The sequence below is a fragment of the Heterocephalus glaber genome, unplaced genomic scaffold (genome assembly GCF_053883595.1).
Source record: "Heterocephalus glaber isolate CG9 unplaced genomic scaffold, H.glaber_assembly_v1.0 deba00001569, whole genome shotgun sequence".
NCBI lineage: Eukaryota > Metazoa > Chordata > Mammalia > Rodentia > Bathyergidae > Heterocephalus > Heterocephalus glaber.
The window spans coordinates 13,518,385-13,535,567 of record NW_028258354.1 but is presented as its reverse complement, the minus strand read 5'-3'; the positions used below and the strand labels follow the sequence as shown (position 1 = coordinate 13,535,567).

Genomic DNA, 17,183 nt, shown 5'->3' with positions numbered 1-17,183 from the left:
GTCATGTTTTTCACAACACAAAAAATTTGATGTACCAAGGGCTATAAAAGCAGCAGTGTCTACCTCCCCTTCACAAGCAGAATCGTCGAAACAGGTAAGTATTTCAGTAAATGGGTGCAATTGGTCTGTCTGGCGTGAGAGTTCTTGGCTAATGTTGTCTTTGTCTTTTGTTCTCTTAATACCAGGTTCTTTGTTCCAGTTGCCGATCATTCACTTCAAGTTGTCTGCAATGGCTGCTCTGCAGAAATCTGTGAGCTTTTCCATTTTGGGGACTCTGGCTGCCAGTTGCCTCCTTCTTATTGCCCTGTCGCTTCAGGGAGGAGCAGCTGTGCCTGTCAGTTCCCACTGTGTGCTTAAGAAGTCTGACTTCTCGACCTATATCACCAACCTCACCTTCATGCTCGCTGAGGAGGTACAGCCTCTCTGTTTCTCATTGTGTCTACGTGAGACCTAAGTAGTTCTTAAAATTTTTTTGGGCATATTCTAAGATCTTTAGGAATGCGTCATTTATGCCCACAGGTGGATAATTTTCTAAATCTCTTCAGAGACTCTTTGAGAATATCATTTTTACTAGAGTTCTTTCTTCTATTTCTGCCTTCGGAATGTATATATTGAGTTTATCCAGAGGAGCTACTCAGTATCCCATTAAATTAAAGTAGTAATTTTTCCTTTATTCTTCTGTGCACTAATGTAAACTCATGCACACATCTGAAATCTGTCTACTGATTCTGGGGTTGCTCTGGGAAGAGGAGAAGACATATAAGGGCTTTCCTTCTACTGCCTCAATGTCCAGGCCCTTAGTCTTGTTCTCTTTTCCAGGCCAGCTTTGCAGATAACAACACAGATGTCCGTCTCATTGGGGGGAAACTGGTCCGAGGAGTCAATGTAAGCTATCACTGGGCTGAGGAGGGCATTGCTTAGTTGGAATGGTGGAAGGGTCTTCTGGATATCCCACAATATGACCCCTGCTGCTTCCACCTACAGGTGAAAGAGCGCTGCTATCTGATGAAGCAGGTGCTGAACTTTACCCTTGAAGAAGTGCTGTTTCCCCACTCAGACTGGTTCCAGCCCCACATGAAGGAGGTGGTGTCCTTCCTGGATGGTCTCAGCAACAAACTCAGTCCATGTGTAAGTCTTTTCAGCCTACATCCATCCACTGTGAACCTTCTCTCCTTCTTCCATTTAGAGCCCATTTCCTTGATCCTCCCTTCTCCGCTCCTGTGGTGACCATAATAAGGGCCTCAGGAACAGTGTTACTGCGATTCACTTGAAATTGCAGAGTTGTTGCTTTTGCTCTAATTGAATCACATTTTGAGTTTATAGTGATGGCTGGGGTCTAGAAGACAAGTGTTGACAAGCCTCATTTGTTTGTGGAAAGAAAAGAACTCAGGTTACTTATGATGACAAAGATACCCTAAGGAAAGATGCTTTGATGTGGAAGTGGATCCACTGAATCTAATTTGCTGGAGGGAAGGGCAAATACAGAAAGTAGAAGAGAGGAGGAAATGGGAAGGCCTAGTCACGACAGGTGGACAAAGACTACTCCTCTTTTGATGTCACGGGAAGTGACAAAATCTGAAGTGTGAGAACTTGATGCCTTTGAACACTTAAAACTATGAAGCGTGTTGGAGTGGACTGGGCAGAGAAGGCGACTTGTTAGTTAGGGGACCTGGCCACATAAATTGTTTTGCATTTTGCATACATTTCTTGTTCTGAGCATATAATTTTGATGAGATAAGGTTAGGGTTTTATTTCTGCCTGAATTGGAATATGCCGTTTCATTCTTGCCATAGAGTTGAACTCAGTAGGATTCCCCAGAGATGAAGAAAGGCTCTCTATAGTGTTTGGATTTTGGTGTCCAAGATAATGTAGGTCACTGGTGAAATCTAGGTCATTGTGGGTAAAATTACTGAAAGCTTCCACTCCAGGTGAATTGTCATGTGCCTCTGATGAGTGCTGAGGTCAGTAAAGCTTCCACATAGCAAGAAGAGTTACTCTTGTTTTCATTTTGTAGCACATCAGGGGTGATGACCAGCATATCCAGAGGAAGGTGGAACAGCTGAAGGACACAGTGAAAAAGGTAAAAATGATAAATATGAACAATGAGCCAATCAGTAGGAGAGAAAAATGTTGCTTGCCTTCCATTTTTTTCTTTATTTTGTACTTTGTATGATATTTTTCTTGATTCTGCTGCTATCAGATTGGTTAGTTAGATGCATACATATATGGTTGTATCTGTACTCCTATGAATCAATTTCCAAATTTTACAAATCAGGAAATTCTAGAACCAGCAGGGAATTACATCATCCAGTCTCATTATCCTATGTTCTGGGGAAGGCAGACTGCTGGCAGAGCCAGGGCTGGAATGCACATGCTCTGACTCCCAGATCAGCCCTTATCCAGCCACCTGTGCTAGTTTTAGTATTATTAATTCTTAGGGAAATTTCAGATCTCTATTGACCCATATAATCTGAAAAAGCACTTGCTCAAAAGAAGAAAAGTGCCTGGGTGAAAATTTATTTGAAGTGATTTATAAAGCCATTAATTTGATCTTCTAAAACTGGGAAAAATCAACCCAGAACAATAATGAAAAAGCTGGACTTGCATATCAGATAAATTTCTGGAATCATGGATACTTATATTTGATTACCATAATATAATATCTAATAGCTATTGATTTCAGCTTAAAAGCAAAAGAAGACAACCATGATTTCTTTTCTATGGCTTCCAATAGAGTAAAAATATTAGGCATGGGTTTATCATAGTGAAACTAGAAGTCTGAATTGGAAACCCTATTGCCTTCCTCCCTTTTCTCAACCTTCCTTTCTGTAGTGTTTTCTTCTTCACACCTTCAACAAATCCCTAGTGAGAACCTATCTACTGAGAGCTAGTGTGCATTTCTGCAGTGAATAATACCATTATGTGACCTATTGGGGAAAAGAACAATAGCAGCAGGCTCATACTATCAAGAGTGATTCATCCCCTAACCAGAGGAGTGATTGGTAGCAGCGAAAGTGGTACTCTTTTCCAGCTGGGCATTTAAATACTCGGGAATGTGAAGGCTGTATCTAGTTAATAAAATTTTCACTAACACCCTTAATCTCAATTTCCCCTCTTTTCTCTCTTAATTTTTAAAAAGTCTTCCTGAGCATAATTTAATGGAAATGACTACCTCTTCCTTTGATTGCTGAAGGCTTTGTAGTTTTTCACTGCAAAATTCAATACTTTTGTTGTGAAGCTATTACCTAGATACAGAGAGCTGAATGTTAGTATGCCATAGATAAGAAGTGCTTTGTACTTCTTGTCTTAAAAAAATCTCTGATGTCAGCTTACTTTGCTGTCTTTAGAAAAGTGAAGTGTGGAAGAGGAAAATCTCATGGGAGATCAGATCTAGGTGGGAAAACAGAGGTTTTGTTTTTTAAGCCTTTAATCCATTTTGAGAGAATTAACTTTCATTTTTACAGTGAGTTGCCACATGGAAGAGCAATTTTGCTTTTTCCTGTAGCTCCCAAAAAACAACCAACCAAACAAACACAAAAACAGAGATAAGAGAGGAATGCTATTCAGAGAAAGTTCAACAGGAGGAACAACTGGTCAGAGCTGTCTGGAATAATGGGCCAGTCATGGAAGGTATTAATTCTCTGTCAGTGGAGCTGAAAGCAGAGAACAGGCCATAGTAGCATGGATGGTAGATGGTGAAGTAAGACATGCTATGAAATTCTTTTTTGTTTTGGGAATCTTTAAAATATAAAACAGTATCTTTTGAAAAGTCAAAGAAAGTATGGAAAAGTGATATGGGGGAAGAATGCAGAAAGAGAAAGGAGAATAAAATATAGAGGACAATGATGACAAGACTTTCTTGGAATAATCAAGAACAAATTTAATAAGTTAGAAGAATTTCAGAGGAGGGTGCTTTGGACTGTAATTTGGGTTTTTTCTCCCATTAAGTTTGAGAGCCTCATCTGCCTTCTACTTGGGAGGAGAAGAACAGAAGGAAATTAGGACATGGACCTGGCTATTTACTCATTAAAGCAACTAGAAACGACATATTTGATATTTTCCCCACAAAAGTTAAAATCTGTTTTTGGGTCCCCTTCCCTCTTTGTCAAGAAAGTAGGAACAGAGAAAGCTCAAGTGATGAATGAGTGGTTTTGATTCAAAGCTGTTTGAGTTGAGTTGTCATCAGTTGCTGGTCATGGACAGCTGGGGGCCGTGTGGCCAGACCGGGAGAAGCTCGGGATTCCCAGACGCCCGCATAGCTCCAGTCTGGCCTGAGGAAGAGTGGGACAGCCTTCTGCCTCGCTTTCTCTCTACTTCCACTAAAATTTTATTTACTTTTAGATGATAATTATATAATTTATGGGTGATGTTTGGATCTATGCATAGTTGTGAGCTAATTAACATATCTATCAATAGCTTCATTATGTGCCCTGTAACTGAGATCCGTGCCTGTTGGTGCCCTCTCAGTTCAGATAGTCACGATTTTAAGGTCTTTGGCAAATCATTTAATAGTTGGCTAAACTGGTATTTTTAATCTTTTGCAAAAGGTTAATACTTGGTTTCTTTCTGTAGCAATTTAATCATGCTGCCTTCCGCTAACTTGTTCCTTTTTAGAAGAGAGGGCATAAAGGCTCAAACACATTTGTGTTCTTATTTTCACAGCTTGGAGAGAGTGGAGACATCAAAGCAATTAGTGAAGTGAATTTGCTGCTTTCATACCTGAAAGATTACTGTGTCTGATAGAGTGAAACTAGGAAATGGATGAACCTTCTCATCTGTTAAAAATAACAATAAGATTCTTAAAGGGCTTTTCTATTAAAAGGAAAAATGGGAAGACAAACCCAATTTGTGGGTGAATTTCACATAAAAAAAAAAGAAACCAATGTTGCTTTGTCCATAATACCAGAAGGTAGATCTTTCAAGCATAGAGATTTATATTTTATTGTAACTGATGTTTTGTACAACAGAAAATAATTTATTAAGTAATTGTCTATTTTCATGAAAGATTATCTCCCATTCCTTTAGGAAAAAAATCTTAACTTCATTTCCATAATCAATATTATATATTTATAATGTATTTATTATTATAAGTATGCATTTTATTTATGCCATTTTATTAATATGGATTTATTTAAAGAAATATTATTTGATATTGGTACTTGAATATAAAAGCTAATAATATTTATGACAATAATTATGGAGTTATAATGTTTATTTGACTTCTATAAATGTGTATCATAAGTCTTGTGGTTTTGTGATTTTTTCTTCTTTAATATTATTAATGCCATCATCATGATCATCCAATCATTCTCATGACTTTATACTTGATTCAAGGAGATGAAGTAGTTATCAGTATTATACTGCTAAAGTTTGGATCTGGAATGTCCCCAAAGATCCAAGTGTTAAAGGCTATGTCACAAGGGTGATGCTACTGGGAGGTAGTAGAACCTTTAGGAGTTGGGGTCTGGTGGGAGATTGTCACTATCTTGATTACTTTTCTTGTTGCTGAGACAAAATACCCAACACCTAAAATTAAAGGAGGAAAGGTTTATTGTAGCTCACAGTTTGCAGAGGTTTCAGTTCATAGTTGTCTGGCTCCAAGGGAGGGTGACATGGAAGAGGGGCATCACAGAGAAGAAAAAGTTCATGGCAGACAGATGGCAGCAAAGTGATGAGGTAGCAAAGAAGCAAGTGACAACGGCAGCCCTCTTTCTGTCCCTTATATTCTACCCAGGCTACATACCCTTAGGGTGGGTAGCACTCACACCCAGTTTGGGCTTTCCCATTTTCCATTCCCAGAACTATGTCAAAACAATCAGTGGAATCATTTAGTAATCATACACCCTCAATCTCAGCATCACACCCTTAATTCCAACATCACACACTTAATCCCAGCATCACACGCTGTAGATCCAGCCACCTCTGAAAAGCTCCACCTATGACTGCATAAGGCTTTGGGGGGGTCATTTAAACACAAGCCATAACAGTCACATCAATGGGGGTGTGCCCCTGAAGGGGAGAGTGACACCCTAGCCCCTTCTATTTCCTCATTCTTTTACATCCCAGACATGAGGTGAGCAGCTTTTCTCTGCCACTTTCACTGCACTGCCATGTACTGTGGTGCCACAGGCCTAAATGCAATAGGCCCAACTGAACATGGAAAAAACCCTCCAAAAATGTGAACTAAAAAGTTGATTATCCCAGGTATCTGTTATAGTGATAGAAAGTTGAATTATATATATCCTCACTTCGAACACTGAATCAAAAGTACATCAAGAAACATTTTATAGGTAGGTTGAGGCAGATCTGATTTCAAGGCTCTCTGCTATGGTGCTTATATAGGTCTATTATGATGATTCAATATGGAATTCTGAAAAAAGAAAGGCAGGACATTGAAAAGAACCTATCTGTATTGTTAGCAGGCTGTAGACAAAATAAGAGAGCAATGTTGCCGAGGAGAAAAACATGCAGCCATTCTTGTGGTAGATACAATTTTTAGTTGTGGATGACAATTATTAGGGAAGGTATTCAGTTTTCCCATAAACAAGGCAATAAAGCAACAGGGAAGCTGACTGTGTTTGAGGAGTCTTTCCTATGAGTAGAGTAGATAGGTCTTAGAGCTGAAAATGGCAACATATTGTAAACACACAAGAAGGAAAGCTGTACATCTTTAAAATATGCAAAGTGGTACAGAGATGAGACAGTGGAGGTAAAGATAAAGGTTGGCCTAGTTCTATCTAAAAGAATAGAAAAATAATACCTGCATTGAAAAGCTGTTCTTCGGGCAATGGGGCTTTAAGAAATTGTATGGGTCTTTTCATAGAAGGCCAAAGTCAGTAGCCGGAAGTCAGAAATGAACTGTCTAAAGTCTTCTTTCTCTAAAGAAGGAGGAGCCATGAGCTTATTCCTCAACTCATTCTCTAGCAGTTTGCCCATTTCTAGCAGGATTAGGTCAAGCCTGGTCAGGAGACATAAGAACAATATAACCTGCGAGCTCACTTTGCATCACTTTGGCAATGTGGAGTTGATACTTCTGGGTCTGAGCTCCCAATACTGAGAGATGCCAACACTGAGTACCTTAAGGGATTATAGAATTATAATTGTTTCTGACATAAGCTATTTAAGACTTTCTCCTCTCCTCTTCTGAATGTGTCCCAGAGCAATTATATTTGTTTTTGGTAGTCTTCTAGAAATTGAGTCATAATTGGAAGAATATGTATCCCTAAAATAGGAAAGTTCTTCTAGGGAGAGCTAGCGAACCTTTCTAGGATGCCAGATAAATTCCAGAAACAGCCAGAGTCAGCCTTGGCTTCTCCTTCCCCAACTCTGCACAATTAAATGTGTCAGAAATCCCCTCTGCTTTAACTCCAAAATCATGGCTGAATCTTCTCATTCTCTCAAAGGCTAAATCTTCCCTAAGCACTATTATCTCTCTAATGAATTCTCCTAATAGCTTTTAAACATCTTCCTGCTCTTTATTTTTTAACTCAACAGCCCAAGTAAACTAAAAAAACAAGAACATTATATTGGGCACTTCTCTGTTTCCCCAGTGGCTTACTTTCACACTAAGAACAAAATCTAAAGCTCTCGTTATGACCCCTTCCTCCTTCCTACCTTCATCTTCTACCATCCTCTCGGCTTCAGCCATGCAGCCTCCTTGCTGGTTCTGACCCACACCAGTCTTGCCTCTGCCTAGGAGGCTTTATACCCACTGTTCCCTATGTCAAGAGCACCCTTTCCTTGAGTCCTTTGTGATCATTCCTTCCCTTCATTCAGGTTCCTGCTCAAATGTTCCTGCCTTTGAAGGACCTACTTGACCACCCTACCAAAACTGCCTCCTCATCACTCCTCCATGCTTTCCATCCCACCACCACACCCTTTTCTTTACTGTATGTATGGCCATACATTTAGTTTCCCATGTGCACTTATTGGGTGCTAACTTTAAACCATGAATATGGTGGTGAACACTATACAAACTCCCTGTCCTCATGGAACTTATGTTCCATCGTAAGTGTAACAATATCACACATAGAGAAGTGCTGTGAAGAAACACGAGAGATTATGTTAGACAGGAGATCAGGGAATGCTTCTGGAGGAGGAGAGAGCTGAGCAGAGTGAGAGCATGAGTCATATGACTGTCTGGGGTAAGGAAAGAGACATACCTTGAGATGTGGCAAGTTTGGGATGTTCAAGGAAGAGCAAAGAGACTGAGAATGGAGCAGGGTGGGTAGAGGACAAAGCTGAAGATGTGTAGGGCTTTGTGGGCCTAATCAGGACTTTGGATTTTGTTCTAAAGCTGATGAGAAGCCATTGGAAGGAGTTAAGCATGAGAAAGTGTTGGTATGGGTCATTTTATTAAAATGATTGCAGCTGCCAGTGAAGAGTAAATCTAGAGGGGTAAGAGTAGAAGCCAGGCCAGGCAAAATTCCATGAACAAGGTGAAGATTGGAATAATTGGAAATATGGGCAAAGAAAGCCAATGTATGATCATTACTGCGACACTCAATTGTGGGCTGCCTGGGAAATAAGAGTCACGTGTGGGTCTTATTCACTAATAGGAAAAGGAATTCGTTAGTTTTCCTTCGTTTTTTCACTTACATTTTATTGTATGATAGCATACAGTGCTTTATATGGGAATTGAGGTAAAGATTGAAATGTGATTTTGTTCGGAAAGGAGGTTTATAGTTTAAGATCAGTGTGAATAAATTTAAATTGGATGAGGAGAATGAGGGGATACTAAGGATTGAAGACTGAGGTCTTACTGTCTCTGAGGAGAATTTATTTTTAAAATCGATTTTTGGCTGGGTGTAGTGGTGCATGCCTCTGATCCCAGCTCTCAGGAGGCTGAGATAGGAGGACTTCAGCAAATTGGTTGCCAGCCTGGGCTGGAGAGTGAGTTCAAAACCAGCTTGAACTGCAAAGCAAGACCCTATATGAAAAAAACACAACATTTCAAATAAACAAAACCATCTACTCTCAAGGAATGTTCTTTGTTGGAAAGCAAGGTGGGGAAGGCTGAGATGATTGACCCTGACCACCAGTTGTGTTGTTGCTACACCATGAAGGTTTGGTAGGTAGGCTGCAACAGGGATCAAGGGGCTCACTGGATCATCTTGTAATACTCCTTTGCCAGTGCTATCATTAATGGGAAATTGCAAAAGGCAGCATCATCAAGCTCTCCATTTCTACAGGAACAAGGCTGTAAGTCACTTAACAGGTGAAGGATTCCATCCAACTGAGGTGCTAGCAGAGGGTGAAGGGAAAATGGAATGGCAGAGGAAGAAGGAATCTGTGATTATTAACTTAGGTCTTTTGAACAGCTGTAAAAACAGAAGTATGACAGATATGCTTTCTATTCATTGTTGGCCTTTCTTCTCCCCTTATATGATGAAACCATATTTTAGTGTCAGGTGGAAATATGACCACATTTAATTATATAGTAGCAGATGAAATTCTGTATGTTTCCTGTGTTGGGTACATATATTTTTTTCACTTGATGAAAGATGAGAATGGGTGCCGAGACAAAGATATGGATTGTGCCTATCTGGCCTTCTGGTTTCATACTTGGTTCTTTATCACCCGGGGAGACTGACTTACGGATTGCTTTACATACATGCTTGCTCTCTGGCTTTTGACTGCGTTCGGCTAACAGAAGAAGGTGGGAGATGGAAAGGTGGGAGAATCAGGTCAAGGTGTGATTCCCCTGGAGTCCTCCTGCCGTACTGCCATTCAGGTCAGCTGTATATTTTTCTGAAAAGCTAAAGCCCCCATGTGGCCCTCCTTATGGAGCTCTCTTTTTCAGTCCCAGATTGAATGGGTTTCCAGATATTGTTAGCCCATGGCATTGCACTGTTTCTTGTTGGTTTCCTTAGACTCCACACTTTAAAAACAATCTCATATTAAGCTCTTCCCCATTCCCTATGTACTCTTCTTCTGTCACCCTGACCAGGCAGCTGGTTGGAGACTAGGAATCTAGATGAAAATCACTTATAGACAATAAATAAAGCCAGTTTTCAGCATGTCTGAGTTGTGTGTACATTTTCAATCCTGTAATAAAACAAAGTGAGAAACAACAGTATTTTGGTTTCTAAAATTAAAGCACTTTATTTAATAAAAATGCTCCTCATTTCTCCAGTAGGTTTCTACACAAGGAAACAGAGGAGCTTAGGTCAATGTATGCATACCTAAAGGGTACTGCACTATAACTAAAGAATTGGTTCTCTCCTTTGGCCTCAGGAGAGTTCCTGCTCTTTCCTCGGTTGCTCTTTTCTCCAGCTGCTTGGCCAGGTGTTTAGGAGTCTTGGTCTAAATCAGGATCCTATGCTCCCTAGAGGTTCAGAGAGTTATTGCACCTAAATAATTCTGACTTCTTTCAACCCTGTGTCTGTTTCTCTAGGTGGATCTTACTCCTTTTTCCTTGTTATAGTTGCTAAAGATATTCAGGGTGACCATACATGTCTCTGCTAGTCACAGCCCCTTCCTTAGTTTGTATGGCATTTAGCTGCCTGGGGTCATTGACTGCATCGTGCATGTTATTTTAGAAATTATATATGCAGTTTAATCTCAATTCCACCAAGAAACTGACAAGTTGTGTCCTTACTGGTAGGTACTGTTTCTTTTGGAAGTCCAAAAAATGTGAGCTACTTTTTGAGCTGTTATTTCATCTGGACCATTTTCTGCTTGCCATTGTTGCAGGTGTTATTACGTAGGGACAATAGCTGTCCTGGAATTTCACTAATCTGATATTGCCATTTGCCTCAATGACATGCTTAGAAACTCCAATTCCATTTAGTTCAGGAAACAACTATTTAGGTCAAAGTCTGTATAAGTTCATGTAATGTGGCTATGAAAACACATAGTTAGATGATCTGTGGATGTTATCCTCAAGGAGCCCATGGTCTTGTGAGGAAGATAAACACACACTGTGTGCTTAGGACACATGTGGACTGAAATGTGACACAGGAGGGGTAACAACGACATGCTGACTGTCCCTAGGGAAGGCAGAAAAGGTTCCATTTGAATTGATTTTTTGAAGGATAGGGATGATTTCAATAGGTCCAAATATCATCTCCTTTGTGAAATGTCCCCCTTTTCTTCCTCCTTGCAGCCTATTAGGTGGTTAATTTCTACCTCTTCAGAACTCTCACAGCATAATTTGCATCTTTTTTTGCATTTCTCAAACTACAGTTTAATCATTTGCGATGTGTTTATCTTGAGAGCTTTTCAAGGACAGAAAATGTTCACATTTGTGTTCCTGGGGCTTAAAAGTGCCTGGCACTTTCAATAAATACTTGGGATGAGTGCACAAAGGATGGAACGGGGTTCTGAGCCCACACAGCTGGACTCCTGGGGCAGAGTGCTTAGGGGAAGGCCAGAGGTTCAGTGTGGCTGGAGCACAGACTGTGTGGGCAGGCACAGCGGGACATGTTCAGCAGCGGGTAACATTAATTCCATACAATTTTCCAAATCTTGTCTCTGGAACTCAGTTACTGAGGGACTTACAAAAAGGGAGCTCAGTGGACTGACAGGACTTTGGCTCACAGCATGCCTCAGACCCTAACCCACTGCTGAATGAGACTGTGGCATCAACAATCCATACTTAGTTTTCTCTCTTTTGAGTGTGAGAGGCTGACTCCCATGAATACTTCCCACCACCAAATACCAAACAAGGAACATGGGAAAGCTGATGCTAGGATGGACTGGAGTGGAATTCATTCAAAAGGCCAAATAAAAGCAATTCATTAATTTCTGACATAGCCAGACAAGAAATATTATCTCAAGGGGAACATTCAAGCTGGAGGAAACCCACTCATGGCCTGCTTAGATTCTTTTGTTGGTAATCACTGACACATAAAGGCAGCTAGGAACCTTCCTCTCCCTGTCTATAGTCTTGGTAGCACCGGCCTGAGTTCTCTCCCTATGGTTTTACCAGGCTCTCCACGCTTCCTTTTCCAGAAGGTAGTTCCAGTGTACTGGGTTGTACCCCCAGAGTTTGAAAGATGTACTCTTCAGAATCTCATAATCTTTGAGCTGTAGATTCCTTGTTTCTTAAAGTGAGGAGAATGGTATTTACCTTCATGGAAGGATTAAATCATGTGATCTTAGAAAGAAATGGAATTTTCTAAGTTGAATCTTAAAGATATTCAGAAAAGAGAAAGTGGTGGAGCACACCAAGCCAGGGAGGCATCTATTTTTCCTACCCTCAAAATGGACCCAACTGGGGCAGATGTTGCCTCACCCGTTTGGCCAGAGTGGTTCCTATGCTCATGACAACCACCAGTTAATATTACAAATGGAAAAACTTTTTAGTGCAGGGAAAATCTTGTAAATATTTTAGGTTTCATGGGCCATTATAGTCTCTGTTGACTATTTCTTCTCCTCCCTTTTCTGTCTCATCTTCCTTTTCTTCTCTATCTCCTCCTCTGTTTATCTTCCCACCCCTTCTCAATCTTTAATTCAAACTGTAAAAGCCCTTCTAAGCTCATGGGCCTTACAAAACCAAAATCTGAGCAAGAGTTGACTCATAGTTTGCTGACTTCTGGCTTAGATCATTCACAGTTCATTTCCTGGCTCTAAGCACATTGGCCCCTAAAAAGAATTTTGTTAGGAGGATTAAAGAGGAATCATTTTGTGGGCAACTGATAAGATCTACAGTGAATGGCAGGGTGGCAAATGTATTCACAATTGAGTGTGACCCAGAGTTCACAAAAATTGTGTTAAATTTCCTGTTGCAGAACAGTGAACTATAACCATTACGATATGCTGTTTCATCTTGTTAGCCATTTTAAAAATAGGCTTTAATTTTACAACGTTTATTTAGGTTCACAGTAAAATTGAGCAGAAGATACAGACATTTCCTGTATATCTCCCTCCCCAACAAATGCATAGCCACCACCATTGTCCACATCCCCAACCAGAGTAATATATTTGTTACATTGCTGTTCACCACTTTTGATTACCCTGATTTTTGTTGTTGTTGTTTTTATAATAGAAGGTGAATCTCTGTAGTATCCTATGAGCCATTTCAGATTTTTCTGGCCTCTTTTGTTCTCAGTTGCCACTGAGGCAGGAGATTAGGGCATGGCAAAGTGGTTGGCAATTGGGCCTGACCTGTGACTTTTCAATCTTGGAGAACTATCAATCATGGAGATTCAGTATTCCAGTGTAGAACAGCTCCCAAGCCTTGTACCTGATACCAATCAGAGAATGCTGTCTTCAGGTTTTTTGGCATATGATCAAGCCAAGCTCTGATACAAAGTCTTATGGCATGATATTAAGTGGGTTTTTGACGGCTTGGCCTAGATCTGAGGTCAGATTCAGGGTGTAAAAGAAGGCAGACACTAAGCTTGAGGCTACTGTGAGCCTTTTCATCAGCCCACCATGCACTCTGCAGGGTGTACTTCTTTTCCTACTTTAACTGGCCCACACTTACTCTGCACAGCAATTCTTTCCATAACATTTTTTCTTCTTGGGGACTTTTTTTTGCACTTCATATGCTTCTTCTTTTGCCCTAAATAAATGTTAAACCTTCATATTCATCAGTTGTCCCATCCAATTCTTTGAACGGCGCAGTAAGAACCCAGAAAGGACCACTGGCCACTACTATACCCAGTCACACCACTGCAGTGATGGTACTGGACTCAGACATATTTTAGCACTACGGAGCTGGCTGTGGAATCTGTCTTCCCTTTGTCTGCTGGAGGGGCCAGGTAATGCCCAAAGGTACAAGATATTAACTCCCTGCTGGTGTGACCCAAGGCATGGTATTTCTATACAGTCTTTCTAGAATGTTTTGCATGGCCAAGAGATAGCTGTTTCCCTCCATAAAGCATGGCCAGATCACACATGCACTGCTATGAATTTGCTTCCTGTCGTTGCTGGCTTCCCATTTCTCTCTTCCACCACTTTCGCTGTTCTCTAATAAAAGCTTCAGCACACAAGTTTATCTTTCTTTCTGGATATATTCTATTTTCTGGAACTTGAGCTGAGCCAATTTCCTACAAGAATGTACGCTCCATGAGGGGAAGGATTTTATTCTGTTTTTCTCATTGCTTAGAAGATTGCCTGTCGCATAGGAGAGGTATATTAAATATATGTTTTATTCATTTTGAAAGAATTAATGAATGTGTTGGTTTAGGGCAGAACCCAGAAGACATGAGCCCTGAAACAAGCTTGCAAGAATGATAGAAGTTCACTAATTAGTAGATTGCCACCATTAGAGAGCACCTAGGCCTGCAGTTCAAAGAAATAAAAAGTGTTTAACAGCTGGAAAAAGGCTGGTGCTCAGGAAGTTCTTTGAGAAAAGATACAGAATAAAAAAGGTGTCCTCAGCATCAATCAGGGGAGAGTTGCCCCTGAGCAGCTTAGCCAGATGCTCATCTGAACTCAGTGCCCTAACTTTCTGGTCTTGTTAGAAATGCTAAACCATAATGACAGCAGGGATGGAAGACACACTGTGGGCTCTGTAGATCTTGGAGCAGAATCAGAAGATGAAGAGGCACTTACAGCTTCCCAGTCTAGTTCAGAAGTGAGCGAGAAGAAACTTCTAGAGAGTCCCCCACCCCTAAAGCAGAGCTTAGTGTTCTTCATGTCAAAGATGCTCACGTTTCTTGCTCCCTCCTCCTCAGAGCCCTGCCTGCCCTTTGGTCTTTTCTTCCCTCACAGCGTATTCTGGGATCATCATCCAGGGCCACATCCAGTATTCACTGAGCATATTCCTTGGCACTGTTCAGAACTGGTGTAACAGCAATGAACAAGTAGACAAAACTGTCTACTCTCATAGAGCTTAGATTTTAGGAAAGAGGGATAGATAGTAAACAAAACACATAAGTAAAATATGTGTTAGATGATGATAAGAGCTTTGACCTAAAAAGAAACAGAAAAAAGACATAGAGGGAGTGGGGATGGGTTAATTTTAATTAGGGTCCTGTACTGTTTGCTAGGGATGCCATAATAAAGGCCCACATACTGAGTGCAGCAGACATATATTCTCTTACAGTTCAGGTGGCTAGAACTGTGACACCCAGGTGTCAGTGTGCTTGGCTCCTCTTTGTGGCTTGTACATGGCGACCCTCCTGTGTCTTCGTATGGTCCTCCCTCTGTGCATGTCTGTATGCTAATCTGTTCTTATTAGGCCATCCCCCCAGTGACCTTCTTTTAACTTAATCACCTTTTTAAAAATCCTACCTCCAAAAACACCCTGAGATCCTGGAGGTGAAGACTTACATGAATTTGAAATGGAGAGGGAAACACAATTCATCGCATAATAGCGAGAGCCTTGCTGGGAAGGTGGCATCTGAGTGAAGACTTGAGAGTTGAAAGAGCTGTCCATGCAGCTATCTGAGGGAAAGTCATCCCAAGCAGAGGGAACAGAAACTGCCAAGGCTCTGAGTCAGAAATGAGGATGCTACCATGGCCAGAGTGGGTGAGCAAGTGAGAGGAACAGGACAAAAGACCGAGGAAGTAAGGAGAAGAGGATAAATAGGGCAGGTCCTCAGGTCATGGGAAGGACTTTGATTTTTACTGTGAGTGCAAAGGGGATATCTTTAAAACAGAAATCATGTTGCTGGAGACTTGTAAGTACAGGTTCAAAAGCACTGCTCAGCCTGAGCAGAGTCTGTTGGGTACTTATGCAGATTTCCCTAGGGACACAGGCTAAAGAGCTGGAGCAATAGTTGATGCACTGTGACAGAAAAGAGACATCTTAGGGCTTTGATTGTTGTGGCTTCAAAATATTGTCTCAGTTCTGGACATTATCACTGTGATATTTCTTTTTGATCTGCTTAGGAAATGAAATAGAAAGACTATTTTTGAGTCTTGTGTACTTTGATCAAGCTTGGGGGATGTTTGGTTCTTTCCTTTTCCTTGTGCTGGGCTGAGAGCAGAAGGGCAGCAAAAGCCTATTTCTCAGCATCACTTTGTGGAAGCTGTTAGGGAAAATTCTGCTTCTGACTTGTTACATTGGGTATCGTGGTTAGGGTTCCACATTCTTTGCAGGTTTTGTGGATGGCAGGCCTCCCATTGCCAGAGAATGAATGGCAAATATGTACAATACCAACTTGTCAAATATGAAAAGGCTAAAATAACCAACAACGAACAAAGCTATGGGTGAATACTGAGGCTGCGTAATTGTTATGGGAATGCACAACACTTTCTTTTTAAAGATAAGTTAAGTTTATTCCATACTGCCAATAATAATATTGTGGAACTATATACGCATAACTAATGGTTATCTATGAACCAGAGGCAAGATGGAACAGTGCTAATACCTCTAGGTTTGATGTTCAAAGACACAGGTCAAAGCCCAGCCATGCACTTCCTGGCTTCATGCCTTTGAGCCAGTCACATCACTTCTTCCAGAATGAGTTTTCCTACTTAAAGAGAAAGCACGGGCTTCTCTACCTTTTACAAAAGTATTGGAAAGGCCAAGTAAAGGAATACCTTTATGAAAAGCTATGCAAAATTAGGTATTGCTATAGTCTATGCAAGAGCCATATAATATCATGAACATTTAAGCTTTATTATTCTTTATTTTATTCTTTTTTTAGAGAACAGCTTTATTGAACCAAAATTTGCTTACAATTCAATTTACAAACTTAAAATGTCTAATTCAGTAGGTTTTAGTGTATTGAGAGTTGTACCAGGACTGCAATCAAATTTTGATCATTTTTATCTCAGAACAAATACGGTACCCACTAGCTATCATTCCCTCATCTTTCCCCACAAAATCTAGGCGACTACTGAGCTACTTTCTATCTTCATAGATTTTCCTATTATAGGAATTTGTTGATTTATTTTTTATTCAAAATACACCATGCTCATAGCAACAACAAAGACCTTAACATATCTATTTTTTTGAAATTAATTTTATTGGTACATTTTAGGTATACAATATAATGACATTCATCATTGGAAATTTGTGCCTTTACATAGTCTCTCTTGGTTCTTATTTTTTTCCCCATTCTGCTGCCTTCCCTTCAACCCCTCCATCCCTCCCTATTTACAGGATTTTCTTTCCATTTTTTCATTTTCTCATATTAATTCCATTCCCTTCTTTCCTTTCCCCTACCCCTCCCACTTCCCTTTTCCCTTTGCCCCTTTTCTTCCTATTTCACATTATGTATTATACCTTTTAGTCCTTATTTACACTTTCAGTTTCTCACACTAGAGAAGCTATTTGGTAT

At 40.4% G+C, this 17,183-nt stretch overlaps 1 protein-coding gene across 1 annotated transcript; it reads left to right on the top strand.

Moving 5' to 3' along the window:
• The first annotated feature begins 229 nt into the window (after positions 1-229).
• Il22 (interleukin 22) lies at positions 230-4,924 on the top strand. The gene is made up of 5 exons (XM_004861086.2): positions 230-412; positions 820-885; positions 985-1,128; positions 2,015-2,080; positions 4,663-4,924. Exons 1-5 carry the CDS (start codon positions 230-232, stop codon positions 4,738-4,740), a joined length of 537 nt encoding a protein of 178 aa, XP_004861143.1. The 3' UTR covers positions 4,741-4,924.
• Positions 4,925-17,183: the final 12,259 nt, after the last annotated feature.